The sequence below is a fragment of the Leucopleurus acutus genome, assembly GCF_964270905.1.
Source record: "Leucopleurus acutus genome assembly, chromosome: 12".
NCBI classification, from domain to species: domain Eukaryota; kingdom Metazoa; phylum Chordata; class Mammalia; order Artiodactyla; family Delphinidae; genus Leucopleurus; species Leucopleurus acutus.
Genome location: NC_139154.1, coordinates 81,605,965 through 81,620,729, shown reverse-complemented (window position 1 = coordinate 81,620,729; position 14,765 = coordinate 81,605,965). Strand labels below are relative to the sequence as shown.

The following is a 14,765-nucleotide window of genomic DNA, read 5'->3' as shown; positions in this document are numbered from 1 at the left end:
GTGTGCCATTTCCTTTTCCTTATAGGATCATGGTGCTAAGCAAGCTTCCCTATGGAAGAGGTTCCATTTTCATATGTCTAATAATTGACCCCTTCATTGACACTGCAAAGAAAATAGTGGCTGTGATGATTTTGTCATATTGATTCTCCTCCATAAGAATTAAAAGGAGACTTCCAACACTATTCATGTCACTGAGATATCTTTTTTCACTTGTTTCTTTTATTTATACCACAAATGATACACTCTCATGAGACCATGATAACAATGTGATTTCTTGGCAGTTCTCCAGATTCTCCTGTAATTGTGTAGATATACTGTTGGTTACTGCTTGCACAGTCAGGGTATGGAAGTAAAGAAAAATATATAAAACATTGAATAATTTCTTTATGCTGGGAACAATATAAAACATTTCTCAAATTCCTACTATATGTTTTTATCAACAATTTTTATAACATTAATGGCCCTTTATGTAACCTATGAATATTAATTATCTACCTGTGTGCTCTAAAAATAAAGCTGTAGAAATATTTTTGCTACTCTTCATTATCAAATATTTTTTTATATAATGTGTGTATTGGATATAATATGCTTTATTTCATTCAACTAGTATACCCTCAGAAAGAAGATTCATTGATGAAAAATTTTTTTAAAAATTGGTGGAGAACACGGATCTGTATCCCCTAATAGATCCAATTTATTCTCAGATGGTTTATATCATATAAACACAGGATTAAAGGCTAAGCACAAATAAAAGTGAATGTTTTTATCTTTACATTCAGATGTGAAACGGTCTTTATTTTATGCTTTTCTTAGCCCTATTCCAAATACATCTTTATTTGGAGGTTGTCCCCAAACATCAGTGTATATTGAAATGGTCTTAGGAAAAAAGAAAAAGTATCAAATCCATGCATGATTAGATTGATGATTGTTGTTTATTCCCAGTATCTTTATTATCTTTGTAAAATGTCATAATGGTATTTAGGAGACTTTAGTTATTTCAACTAATATTCATTTATCTTCTGAAAATAGTTTTTTGTAACATTTCAGTGGAAGAAACTGTTAATTCTTTATTATTTTATTCCAACTTAGTATTTGCTAGTATTATCAAATCTTTTTTTTTTTTTTAAGCTCTTCTCACAGACAGCTTTATCATCTTATCATTTTTGGCACAAAACAAACTATGTTTTATTCAGTTTACCAAGAAGATGGGTTCTCCTGATATAAACAAAAGACTGGAAAAACTCTCAGCCTTGGATTATAAGGTAGAGATTTCATTTTATATAGTCATATTGTTAATTATTAAGGTATGCTAGAGTATCACATGAGTTGATGTTATGCTTGTTTTTATTGAATGATTCTGGATTTCAGAAAAACCAGAGTTATTATAAGATTAAGCTTGATCAACTAGAAACAGTGGCCATCCAGAGTTTTCTTTTTCACTCTCATTATGGGGGTCTAACAGTGGCATGCTTGGAGTAATTTATATAGTACTTACGGAAGTCAGAGACAGATAATAGAGGCAAGTTATACATTCGAAAATGGTTTTCTTGCTAGTGGTAGTATATACACCATTCTCATTTTCCCCTAAGACCCGGTATCATCCTTCTAGGCAAGGATAGCTGCTCTGGCTTCCATTTCACAAGAAAAGAAAGAAAGAAGAAGGCACTTTCAAAGGTTAATAGAAATGTGTAATAAACGAAGAGTGGGAAGACTTCCCCGCCCCCCACACCCAACTCTAACTGTGGAGAAAAATGCAAAAAGAAATCTCCTTCCTGTGTTAGTATCTCTCCCTTCAGTAACTCCAGGTAATTTGTTTCCTTGTATCAGGGACCTTACATCTGTTAAGGCAGGATTTTTATTTTAAATGATGTATTTAATTTAAGTTTTGCCACATTACATTTTAACTGCTTGGAAGGCATACTCTCTGGTAGGATGAGTATCTAATACATTTTCCAGGCTGTTTCAGTTCAAGGCCTCTTTTCAGCAAGGACTTGTGTTTGCAAGATTGATCCAGCCTCTGTGACGTGGATTTGAGACAGTTCACTGGGAACGGGGCTGATATACAGCTTCCTTAAACAAGATGCACACTTACACCATACCTAGAGTGTCTGTAACAAGGGCAAAGATTCTTAAAAGTCAACTTTGTGTGTGTGTTTGAAAAGTAGTATTTAACCTAACCTTTTGCCCTTTTGCATTATTTCTTATTGTGACTGAGGTGGTGGTGGTATGGGAGGATTTAATTTTATTTAGTGGAAAAATCTACTCTTATAAAAAAGATTTTTAACATGGGATAAAATACATTAAATAAGTGTTTCACTGTGGTAATAAACTAAAATTTGGTTTTGTCTGCCAACTTTGTGGAGCTTCTATAACACTTTGTATAATATTGATTCTTTTAAACTGAAAATCAGTGGTATTCATATATTTTGTTTAGTAAAAAAAATTGGTTTAGCATTCTTAATGGGATATTATTTTCCAGAATGGCTAACTGTAGATTTACTTAAAATGTTGTTTATTTACTAATACTGGTCTTTAAAATGCACCAGTATGCATTAGCTCAAGCATTAGCTCAAGTAACTGTTTTTAATGCATTTATATAAAATTTTGTATGACTAGTTTCTCCATCTTAGGTGTGGTGGATAATTTGGCAAAGTCTTCTCAGCTGAATGATATTAGCTCCCCGTTAATGAGAGCAAAGAGAAACTGTCAGGATGTCATCTTTTCTGATGAAAAGATGTGAAAAATAGACCGAGTATATATGGGCCCTATACCTTGAATAAGGGAGTTACTTATTTGTTTATTCATTCTGCCTTTAGCTTTGAGAAATTAAGCACTCCATGAGCACTCCATGTCATTTTTTTACATTAGAGAAGTAGCCTGCTTCCCTTTGGAAAACCCATGGATTTCATTTTCTGGTTCAGTATTTTAAATATAGGTATTTAAATACTTAGTAAAAACTGCCATTTGTCCATTGGAAGGATGTTTTAAGAAACTTACTCATTTCACTTGCCTTCCTGACCATTGTGATAGAACACTGATGCCATTAATACTCATAGCAAACATGAAATTTCAGATAACATATATGATTTGCATTATGTGAGGACTGAAAGTGCCAGTTCTCATCTAGAAATTCTTAAGTAACATGTTTACATGGCAGGTAGGACATCAAAATAATGTAGCTATATTTTTAAGGACTTAGCAATTCCATTGTGGTATTTCTCTTAAGAAGATAGCTAGTTAAAATAGTGATATTGAGAGCTTAAATAAAAGAATTTGCACTTCAAAGCATAAAGTACATCTGTGTTGTCTGTCATTGCCCATTTGGATTTTAAAACAAGGAAATAGTGTAGAGTACTATAATTCTGCTTTTCTTTACAGCTGTACCATAATTTAATCCTTTTAGATTGAAACAATTTTGGCAAAGAAAAATGTAGGGGAAATATCCTGAAAGTGTTGACCTTTAACGGGTTTTCCTGTCTACATTTTAAAAATCCAATTCAATTTATTTAACAGTGAAGGGACAGGGACAGTGCAAGGAGTTAAATGTTTACCATGAGAGAACAACATTGGTAATTACTTTGATTTCAGTTCCTTTTGATGTGCATTCAGAGGATGAAGAGGTCAATAATATTATGGGCATGCAAATAGAAAAGGGTTCCTTTTGACCATATTAAAAAAAAATAGCAGAGGATTATTAAAGCATTAACCTTGATTTTAATGGCCTTGGTTGAGTGGTGAGATCACAATTTGGATGAGCCTGATTATTTACTAAATACAATACATAAATGCAACGGGTTCTTAACACCCATTGCACTCTGGCATTATCGCATTACTGCCATCCTTTGTTGCCTTGCAGACAGGAATATGAAAGCAATCTGTCATGTAGTGAGACTGGCTCCAGAAGCATTTCTCTGATAAGAAGACCCCCTGCCCTTTGCTAGTGTCTGGTCCAGTAGGCTTAGCCATGCGCTTAATCCCCAGAAAGTGGTTCGATTATTGCTGACCAGCAATGGCAAGATAGTTTTTTTTTTTTTTTTTGGCTTCCAAGCTATCAACCTTCCATTAATTCCTTAAGCAGAAATACGGTGCAATCTATATTTCCTTGGCATGTGTCACCCAGATGGTGCCGTGCTTATGTTTTCAAATAACCATGTTCCAAAATAACATAGTTTGAATAATAAATTCTACAAATCCGTCCTAAGAAAGAAAAGCATAATTCTCAGAAGCTGCATAAACTTTTATGCAGCATGATGCTGTGACTTATCCCTTTATGCAGAATTTTTGTGTATGTGTCTCATATATTCTTTAAAGTGATATTTGCCTCAAGTTGTTTTTCCTTTTATTGTTGTCAGTCATTCAGTCATTGTTAACATGTTATGTCTTAAACAGTAGTCAGACACTCTTGGTCAGCAGTACTGAACTTGTCATTTAATATAGCCGGTCTTAAATCCTATGTGTAGGTCGATACTGTCAAGCAACCATGACTGTACATTTTGGTATTGATTGGGATTGCTATGGCCAATTCCTCCCTAACTCACATTTCTCCTTTTCCTTTCCTCTGCTAAAAATGGGGAGAATTTTGAACATATGTCTTTTTTATATATGTGTCAAAAGAATTTGGTAAATTCTGACACCTCCTTAAGCACATGTTTAACATGCATATTTACTTGCATTTATCTACATTTACAGATGCTTTAATTTTTGCAATACTTTGAGGATTTTGCATTTTAAAAATGATCCTTGTCTGCTTTTTTTTTTTTTTTTAACCATTAGATTTCCTATTATGAAATCCCTGGCCCAGTAAACAGGACAACACAGCGTCGTCTAGCTATCAATTGTGTTCAAGATATAGTTGTTTGCTGGTGGCCACTGGTCAGTGATGATGCTTGGCCTTGGGCCCCCATTTCTTCTGAGAAAGACAGAGCCAATCTGCTGCTCCTGGGTTATGCTCAAGGAAGACTGGAGGTAAATCTAAAGCAAATCTATACATTTTATTGAAGAGAAAATAAAGTAGGATTATTAGTTTTCTATTCTGAAATAAGTGTGAATACTTTTAAAAACATATAATTTATTTTCCGAATGTTCAACAAAGGCAATTACATATGAAATGGGATCCCTTAAAGTATCACATCTGGAGGATACACAGTTTCAGGACTTGCCTGAATAGCATAGTGATTAATAGCACAAGCTTCTGGGTTCAAATCCTAGCTTTGCCACTACCTAGCTCTCTGTCCTTGAGCAGATTACTAACCTCTATGGTTTCATTATTTGAAAAATAAAGTTAACGAAGATGAATGAGATAATACATGCATTTAGAGCAATAACTACATATATTAAACTCTCAATTACTATTGTGATTCTTGTCATTATCATTATTAGTACTGTCATTACTGTTTGCTCATGATTTCATGCCTATCGAAGCTATGTTATCAATCACCTTCTTTAAACTTCAGTTAGGTAGCAAACATTAGTCAAATGCCTATTTTCTGCAAGACTGTGGTGCCAAACCATGGCTGAGGCAAGGATTTGTAAGGAGGGCTTTAGAAGAGCAGCCTTTTCAGTCTAGTTTCCTGCCTGGGACAGGAGCACAAAAAGGGTTAATCTAAGAGGTGCAGACAAGATCTTGCCCTATCTATTCCTGACAGTGGTTCTCCATCATCATTCATTATCACGAACCTATGGCTATTTTCACCTTGCATCAGTACTTTGAGTATGAAATTCTGTTTCTTTTTTTATGTAATTTTAAAAAAAGCAACCTCCTCCAACCTGTTTTTTTTAATGTTTTGGCTTGGGTAAAATAGTATGTTCCTGTATTTTCTCTAAATCCATTATCTTTTAGGCTTTAAGTTTTTTAATTTTTCAGAATTAGTATTCTGAGATACAATGAACAAGTACAAGTTTTCTCTATCCCTACCTACCTCTTCTGGTTTTATAAATTTACAGGCTATCTTTTAAGACTGAAGAGTCCTTTTTAACTAATTATTTTACCTTTTTCTGGAACTTTTCCAATTTGTTGTAGTAACTAATACCAGTTGTAATGCTTCAGGTATGGATTTTGTGAGGATAAAGAAGTGCTTTATTCCTGTTCAATTCCTGTTCATGCCCACCATTTTATTGATCTTGGGTCCAGAAGCTAACTGAATAAAAGACTTAATCAAAATGACTTAATATAATAAAGCCAACTAGAATTCTTTTAAATGTTCTGTTTTATAATAAAAGTAAAAATAATATAAATCAGCCTTTAGTTTTACATTACACAAATTACCTTTATTTGAAATGAGTTTATTACCTGAAATTAGGACTGTTCAAAAAGGGTATACGTATGGTCTATGTACTTCATCTCCTGGTGTCATCTAGTTTATGGACTTCAGAGTTGGATAAACCTCGGTTTGCCTGTTGGTTGACCATATACTGTGTGACTTTAATCAAATTTACTTCCTGTCAGCTTCTGCCTGCTTTTAACTAATACTATGTTCTTTGGCCTTGGGTAGATCACCTACCCTCTCTGACTGTAGTTTTCTAATTTTTAAAATGATGGATTTAAACCACATAGGTCCTGGGCAGCTCAAAAACGTGCACATCTGGATTCTGAAGCACAGGTCTGATTTAGCCATTGTGTGTTCAAACGCCTTCAGTAGATTTTGAAACTAAACTTAGCCTCGGCACTGAAAAGGTCCCCCTGACTGGCCCTGACTTACCTTTCCAATGTTATTTCTTTATACAAATCTATGTTCTAGCCAAATGGTTTACTGCTTCTTTATTTCCCACCTCCTGTCTGTACAAATTACTGGTATTTCTACCTGAAAGGCCCTTCCCTCTCTTTTCACATCATTCATCAACTACTGAGCATGACCATGGAGTAAGCACTGTATTTCATGCCAGGGGATATAAATACAAAACTATCCCTGCCCTCAAGGATCTTAGTGTCTACCAATGAGAGACAAATATGAAAACATGTGAGTACACTAAAGTGTTAAATAATGCTGTGGATAGAGTATGTGTAAGCTGTAGAGGAGCCAGTGGGGAATGATTGTTTCTACCTAGAGAGATAATAAGGGGGGGACTTTAAAGAGGATATACAATTTGCTCAAGGTTGGTACACAATTTTACTTTTTTTTTTTTTTTTTTTGCGGTACGCGGGCCTCTCACTGCCGTGGCCTCTCCCGTCGCGGAGCACAGACTCCGGATGCGCAGGCCCAGCAGCAGTGGCTCACAGGCCCAACCGCTCTGCAGCATGCGGGATCCTCCCGGACCAGGGCACGAACCTGCGCCCCCTGCACTGGCAGGCAGACTCCCAACCACTGCGCCACCAGGGAAGCCCACAATTTTACTTTTTTTACTATCCTTTCTAAGTTTCATATCAAAGTTGTACTACCCCTATAGAGTGATTTGACTAGCTTTTCTCTTTTCTCCTCTCTGAACTAGTCCCAAAAGGAATTATATGATACTTGAATGTTTGGTAAAACTCATATAGAACTGCCTGGGTGTGCTGTCTTTCAAGGAAGGTAGATTTTTTATAATTGATTCCATTTTTCGAGGGTTGTTTGTTTTTCGGGAATTCTGTCTTTTCCTTGAGTCATTTTCCTTAATTTGTATTTTTGGAAAATTATCCATCTTATTTAAGTATTTGAATAGATTTTCATGAAGTTGTATATAATACTTGCACCTGATTTTTAATTGTTCACCACTGACTGCATAGCTAATTTTTTGATCATAATATATTAAGATATATAATTCATTTTTTCTGTCAAGTAGCTTTTGTCTTGAATTTGGCTCTTTCAATCAGTCTATCAAAATTAAACTGTTAGGGCTTCCCTGGTGGCGCAGTGGTTGAGAGTCCGCCTGCCGATGCAGGGGACACGGGTTAGTGCCCCAGTCCGGGAGGATCACACATGCCGCGGAGCGGTTTGGCCTGTGAGCCATGGCTGCTGAGCCTGCGCGTCCGGAGCCTGTGCTCCGCAACGGGAGAGGCCACAACAGTGAGAGCCCGCGTACCGCAAAAAAAAAAAAAAAAAAAAAAAAAACTGTTAGGAAAATTTGTAAAGATTTCTTTTTCAGAACCTCACGTGAACTTCTATATGCAAAAGGTGAATGGCTTTTGGAAGAAATGTGTGGGGAAATAATTGTTTCTTTGTGTGTGTGTGAAGACATAATCTTTAACTGTGAATTGTAGCACATTATTTAGGGTAACATGAACTAAAACCACTAGTCTATAAAAGTAATATTCAGGCATATGTCTTTAAATATTTTTTCACTAGCGACCAATAGACTCCTTGAGCTAATCCTCAGAATAAGAGATACGATATACTCTTAAACCCTAAAACTCAGACTAAAAAAGTAGCAGCCTCACAGAGAAGAAATTTAATCTTTGCATCTATTAAATGGTAGAACTTTAAAAAAATAATTTCCCACCCAATTTCAATCAGAAAAGATAGTAAGCCTTTATTTGGACAATGGTAAGATCCTAGAGTAGTGGTTCTTAGCCTTGGCAACACATTACAGTCACCTGCAGAGCTTTTACAAAGGAGCCCACCCAGACCAGTTATATCAGAATCTCCAGAGGGGCAGGAGGCATCAGTATTCTCTTACAGGTTCCCTAGGTGATTCTCATGTGCATCCAAGTTGAGATCCACTGCTTTACAGCAGACTGGAAAAAAATTTTTAAGCCATCTTTTTTGCATAACAGACCATGGAAAGGATAAAGCCCACATACTGAACCAAATGAGAGTGTTAACAGTAAATTCCAAGTAGAAAATTGGCTTACCAAGCAGCAAAAAAAAAAGAAAACAAAGGAAACATAGAAGTAAGCTCTCTGTGACTGAATTATCTGTCTTTCAGAGGAGGAACATTTCTTAATTTATTTTATGGATATTAGAAAACTGCTGGTCTAATTTCACACTGCAGAGCTCTAAACAACAGTACATATCTTAATTAGAAGCACAGAACAGAGAGATTTATGTAGTCTAGGGGGAAAAAATTTGTTTTGAAAAATATACAATAGTATGAAGAAAAAGAAATTTTTTATCAGTATGATTCACTTAAAAATAGTTTTTAATGGTGTTTGTATGGATTATTGTACATAACATGGTAGTCATTTTTACTTAAATTCCTCACACTCTTTATATTTAAATTTGGAAAAGGTGATTACCGTCATCATAGAACTATTTAATTCATTAACTTTGTCAAAAATGTGGTGACAACACAACTTACTCTTTCCTTACCTTTGTATTCAAGCAGATGTTTTAGCTTTTCAGCTGTGTGGATTTGTTAATGCTTTCTGAGTATGGCAGTAATTTCAAAATATCTTACTCAGAAAAGGTCACTTGAATTTGTTTAACCAAATTAATCAAAAACACATAAGCAGAGCTATTAAACCTTAAAACCTGTTGTCAGGGCTAGGGAAATACAACCTCACAAAGGTAAGTTTTTTCCCATAAAAATTAAAAACTAATTTTGCAGTGATTTAGAGGAGCAGCCAACTGATGGGAAAGTCAAAATGTGACCAACTTTTAATATAGTATAATTTGATAAAAGAAGTATTCAGAAAGCATTATAAATGCATTCAACTGAAAAGCAAAAATATTTAAAAGACATCTCTTCCAAAGAAATGTATGAACTGTGTTAGCTTTCAACCAGATAACCAAGATTTTCTATTTTAGGGATGATTTTTTTAAAAAATCTCTTTATTTTAAAGCACACTAAGGAAAACCACAGAGACTAAATATATAGTTTAATGAGCTTTTACTAAGGAAACACGCCTGAACCACACTCAGGTCAAGAAATAGAACTTTGCCAGGCACCAGCAATAGCGCCACGTACTCTGTTTTGATCTCAACCCTTTCCTGGTGCCCCAAAGTAATCTCTATTGTGACTTTTACACATTTTCTCATATAGTTTTTATCACCTAAATGTGCATCCTGCAAAACTGTAGTTTAATATTATCTATTTAAAACAAGTTAATGTGTCTTTTAACTCTCTTTTAATCTGCAAGTTCCCACTCCATCCCTTTTTATTAAATTAATATTTATCTGTTGAAACTGCAGTGTCCCACAGTCTGGATTTTGTTGTTCCATCATCATGGTGTGGTTCAACAAGTTTCTTTGTCTTTTGAAAATTCTGTAAGTTAGTAGTCAGTTTTGTCAAGACTGTGAGCAAAGGAGTGCTTTTTAATCAGAAGGCACATAATGTCAGGTTCTCTTTCTCTCTTTTGGTTGTCTCTCTTTTTTGATTTTAGCAGCTATTGATGCTTAATGCCTAGATCCAGTAATTCATGACGGTTGCAAAATGGTGATATCTAATGGTATTATTTTTTTTATTAATTGTGATATTTTTATAATGAGACACTTCTACTCATCTCCTACTTGTTTTCCCAGTGGCTGGATTCATATAGTATAATCAGGATAAGCATCTGTTTCTTTTATTTACTAGTTTTCAAGATTGAATTGGTTCCCTATCACTCCCTGAAGGTAACCAATTAGTTTTTGTTTTTTTAATAGCATTATTAATTAATTCATGGATTTAAACATACTTGACTTAATGGGTTTCATAAATTGTAATTGTTATCCTTTTGAAAGCTCAGATTCTTAACTTTGGGCAGTGGGAGCCTCCTCAAGTTGGCTCCTCTTCTTGTCATGACCTCAGTAGTCTTGGGTAGCTTCCCTCTGTCTGGTGTAACAATACGGTCCATGCTCTCTTGTACATTTCCTGCTGCAAACCTGGAATTATTGGTTTCTTCAATAAGGTCTGGTTTCTGAATCACTGAAGAAATCAAAGAGCAAATCAAAAAATGAAATGAGACATTTTTTGAGGCAAATGAAAAAGAAAACACGATGATCTAAAACCTATGAGATGCAGCAAAAGCAGTTCTAAGAGGGAAATTTATAGCAATACAAGCTTGCCGCAGGAAACCAGAAAGATCTCAAGTAAACAACCAAACTTTACTCCTAAAGCAAGTAGAGAAAGAACAAACAAAACCCAAAGTTAGTAGAAGGAAGGAAATTATAAAGGTCAGGGCAGAAATAAATGAAATAGAGACTAAAAAAAAAGAAAAGATCAATGACACTAAAAGCTAGTTCTTTGAAATGATATGCAAAACTGATAAACCTTTAGACAGACTCATCAAGAAAAAAAGGGAGACGGTCCAAATCAATAAAATCAGAAACGAAAAAGGAGAAGTTATAATAGACACCACAGAAACACAAAGGATCATAAGAGACTACTATGAAGAACTACATGCCAATAAACTGGTACATTCTAGAAGAAATGGACAAATTCTTAGAAAGGTACAATCTCTCAAGACTAAACCAGGAAGAAATAGAAAATATGAACAGACCAATTACCAGTACTGAAATCGAATCAGTAATTTAAAAACTCCCAACAAACAAAAGTCCAGGGCCAGATGGCTTCATAGGTGAATTCTACCAAACATTTAGAGAAGAGTTAACACCTATCGTCCTGAAACTATTCTAGAATACTGCAGAGGACAGAACACTTCCGAACCTTTTCTATGAGGCCACCATCACCCTGTTACCGAAACCAAAGATATCATGAAGAGAATTACAGGCCAATATCACTGATGAACATAGATGCAAAAATCCTCAACAAAATACTAGCAAACTGACTCCAACAATATATTAAAAGGATCATACACCTTGAGCAAGTGGAATTTATCCCAGGGATGCAAGGATTTTTCAATATTCACAAATCAATCAGTGTGATACACCACATTACCAAATTGAAGAATAAAAACAATATGATCATCTCAATAGATGCAGAAAAAGCTTTTGATAAAATTCAACATCTATGATAAAAACTCTTTAGAAAGTGGATATGGAGGGAACATACCTTAGCGTAATAAGAGCCATATATGACAAACGCACAGCTAACATCCTACTCAATGGTGAAATTCTGAAAGCATTCCTTCTAAGATCAGGAACAAGACAAGGATGCCCACTCGGTCCACTTTTATTCAACATAGTTTTGGAAGTCCTAGCCACAGCAATCAGAGAAGAAAAAGAAAAGGGATCCAAATTGGAAAAGAAGAAGTAAACCTGTCACTGTTTGCAGATGATATGATACTATACATAGAAAAATACTAAAGATGCTACCAGAAAACTAGTAGAGCACACCAATGAATTCGGTAAACTTGCAGGATAAAAAATTAATACACAGAAATCTCTTGCATTCCTGTATACTAACAACAAAAGATCAGAAGGAGAAATTAAGGAAGCAGTATCATTTATCATCACATAATAAAATACCTAGGAATAAACCTATCTAAGGAGGCAAAAAACCTGTACTCAGAAAACTTTAAGATACTGACGAAAGAAATCAAAGATGACACAAACAGATGGAGAGATATACCATGTTCTTGGGTTGGAAGAATCAACATTGTCAAAATGACTGTAGTACCCAAAGTAATCTACAGTTTCAACACAATCCCTGTCAAATTACTAATAGCATTTTTCACAGAATTAGAACAAAAAATTTTTACAATTTGTATGGAAACACAAAAAAATACGAATAGCCAAAGCAATCTTGAGAAAGAAAAGCAGAGCTGGAGGAATCAGGCTCCCTGACTTCAGACTACAAAGCTACAGTAATCAAAACAGTATGGTGCTGGCACAAAAACAGACATATAGATCAATGGAACAGAATAGAACGTCCAGAGATAAGCCCACCCACCTATGGCCACCTAATCTATGACAAAGCAGGCAAGGATATACAATAGAGGAAAGAAAGTCTCTTCAGTAAGTGGTGCTAGGAAAACTAGACAGCTACATTGAAAAGAATGAAATTAGAACACTTTCTAACACCACACACACACACACACCTCAAAATGGACTAAAGTCCTAAATGTAAGACTGGACACTATAAAACTCTTAGAGAAAAGCATAGGCAGAGCACTCTGACATAAATCGCAGCAGTATCCTTTTGGATCCACTTCCTAGAGCAATGAATGTAAAAACAAAAATAAACAAGTGGCACCTAATTAAACTTAAAAGATTTTGCATAGCAAAGGAAACCATTAAAAAAATGAAAAGACAACCAGCGTACTGGGATAAAATATTTGCACACAATGCTACCGGCAAGGGATTAATTTCCAAATTATACAAACAGCTCATTCATACAGTTTAATATCAAGAAAACAACCCAATCAAAAAATGGGCAGAAGACCTAAATAGATATTTCTCCAAAGAAGACATACATAGACACATGAAAAGATACTCAACATCACTAGTTATTAGAGAAATGCAAATGAAAACTACAATGAGGTGTGACGTTACACCAGTCAGAATGGCCATCATCAAAAAATCTATAAACAATAAATGCTGGAGAGGGTGTGGAGAAAAGGGAACTCTCCTGCACTGTTGCTGGGAATATAAATTGATACAGCCACTATGGAGAACAGTAGGGAGGTTCCTTAAAAAACTAGAGTTAGCATATGATCTTGCAATTCTACTACTGGTTACATCCAGAGAAAACTAATTTGAAAAGATACGTGTACCCCAATGTTCACAAGAGCGCTGTTTACAATTGCTAAGACATGGAAGCTAAGTGTCCATCGACAGATGAATGGATAAACAAGTTGTGATATATATATATATTTGTGTTTATATATATATAATGGAATATTATTCAGCCATAAAAAGGAATGAAACCATTTGCAACAATGTGGAGAGACTCGGATAGACCTAGAGAATAGTGTGCTTAGTGGAATAAGTCAGACAAAGAAAGACAATACTCTATATTAACACTTACATGTGGAATCTAATAAATAAAACATTAATATTACAAAACAGAAGCAGACTTACAGATACAGAAAACAAACTAGTGGTTACCAGTGAGGAGAGTGATGGGGGAAGGGCAAAATAGGAGTAGGGTATTAAGAAATAGGGAAATGCAGCCATTATTTTGTAATAACTTTAAATGGAGTCTAATCTATAAAAATATTGAATCACAAATATAATATTGTTAATCAACTATACTTCAATAAACATATAGTGTTACCTTTCTTTTTTTAATCAGAATTTGGTATTAAATCTGACCTTTGCTAGCTTTTTAGAGATATCAGGGATTGGCAGTGGAGGAGAAGGCGTATAAGGGGTCCATGGTCTTACTTCCCTTTTAACCCCTTTCTCTTGGTGAAACTACAGAGCCTATTGGGAAGAGTCTTACATACTTTTGGAACTGAGGAAGCCTGGGACCCTTCTTCCTGCACCTTGGGGCTAACCTGTTCTATGCCAAGACTGCTGTCTTGCTTGGCCCCTCCTTTTAGGCTGTCCCTGTGTGAGTTCAGGTCCTATTCAGTGTCACCTGGCCTCCCAGTTTTCTGCCCTAGGGCTTCCTTTACAAATCTCTAAGCTTTCTGAAAGTATGATAATTCAACCACCATTATAGTGTGAGGTTTTTAAAAAATTTTATATATTTTTTAAAAAGCTCTTACCAGCATAGTTTTTGGCTAGCTGCCTACACAGCATACACAAAAAAGTGTAAAATAGATGAGACAGTTTATTTTTTTAAGCTTATAGTCAAAATGATGACATATGATCAAAAATTAGAAGTAAATAAAAGGCCAAACGAATGTCACACATTGGCCAAGTTGGAGTGGGGAAGAGGGTATGGAAGTGAGATCTAAGGAAGGAAGGATGCTGCCCAGCTGGAAGAAATTCAGAAACTGAAATAGCATTTGGTCTAATTCTTCAAGAGTGAGTATTGTTGGTAGGAAATACTGAGTCTGTGTGGGTGAAGAGTGTGGATTTCAA

At 35.2% G+C, this 14,765-nt stretch overlaps 1 protein-coding gene across 1 annotated transcript in view; it reads left to right on the top strand.

The window, feature by feature from the left end:
* The window catches only part of WDPCP (WD repeat containing planar cell polarity effector), a 276,624-nt gene that overhangs the window by 134,671 nt on the left and 127,188 nt on the right, over nt 1-14,765 (top strand). The window contains exons 8-9 of the mRNA XM_082852381.1: nt 1,129-1,262; nt 4,774-4,965. Coding sequence (XP_082708507.1) covers nt 1,129-1,262; nt 4,774-4,965 — 326 coding nt within the window. The remainder of the gene's footprint in view (nt 1-1,128; nt 1,263-4,773; nt 4,966-14,765) is intronic.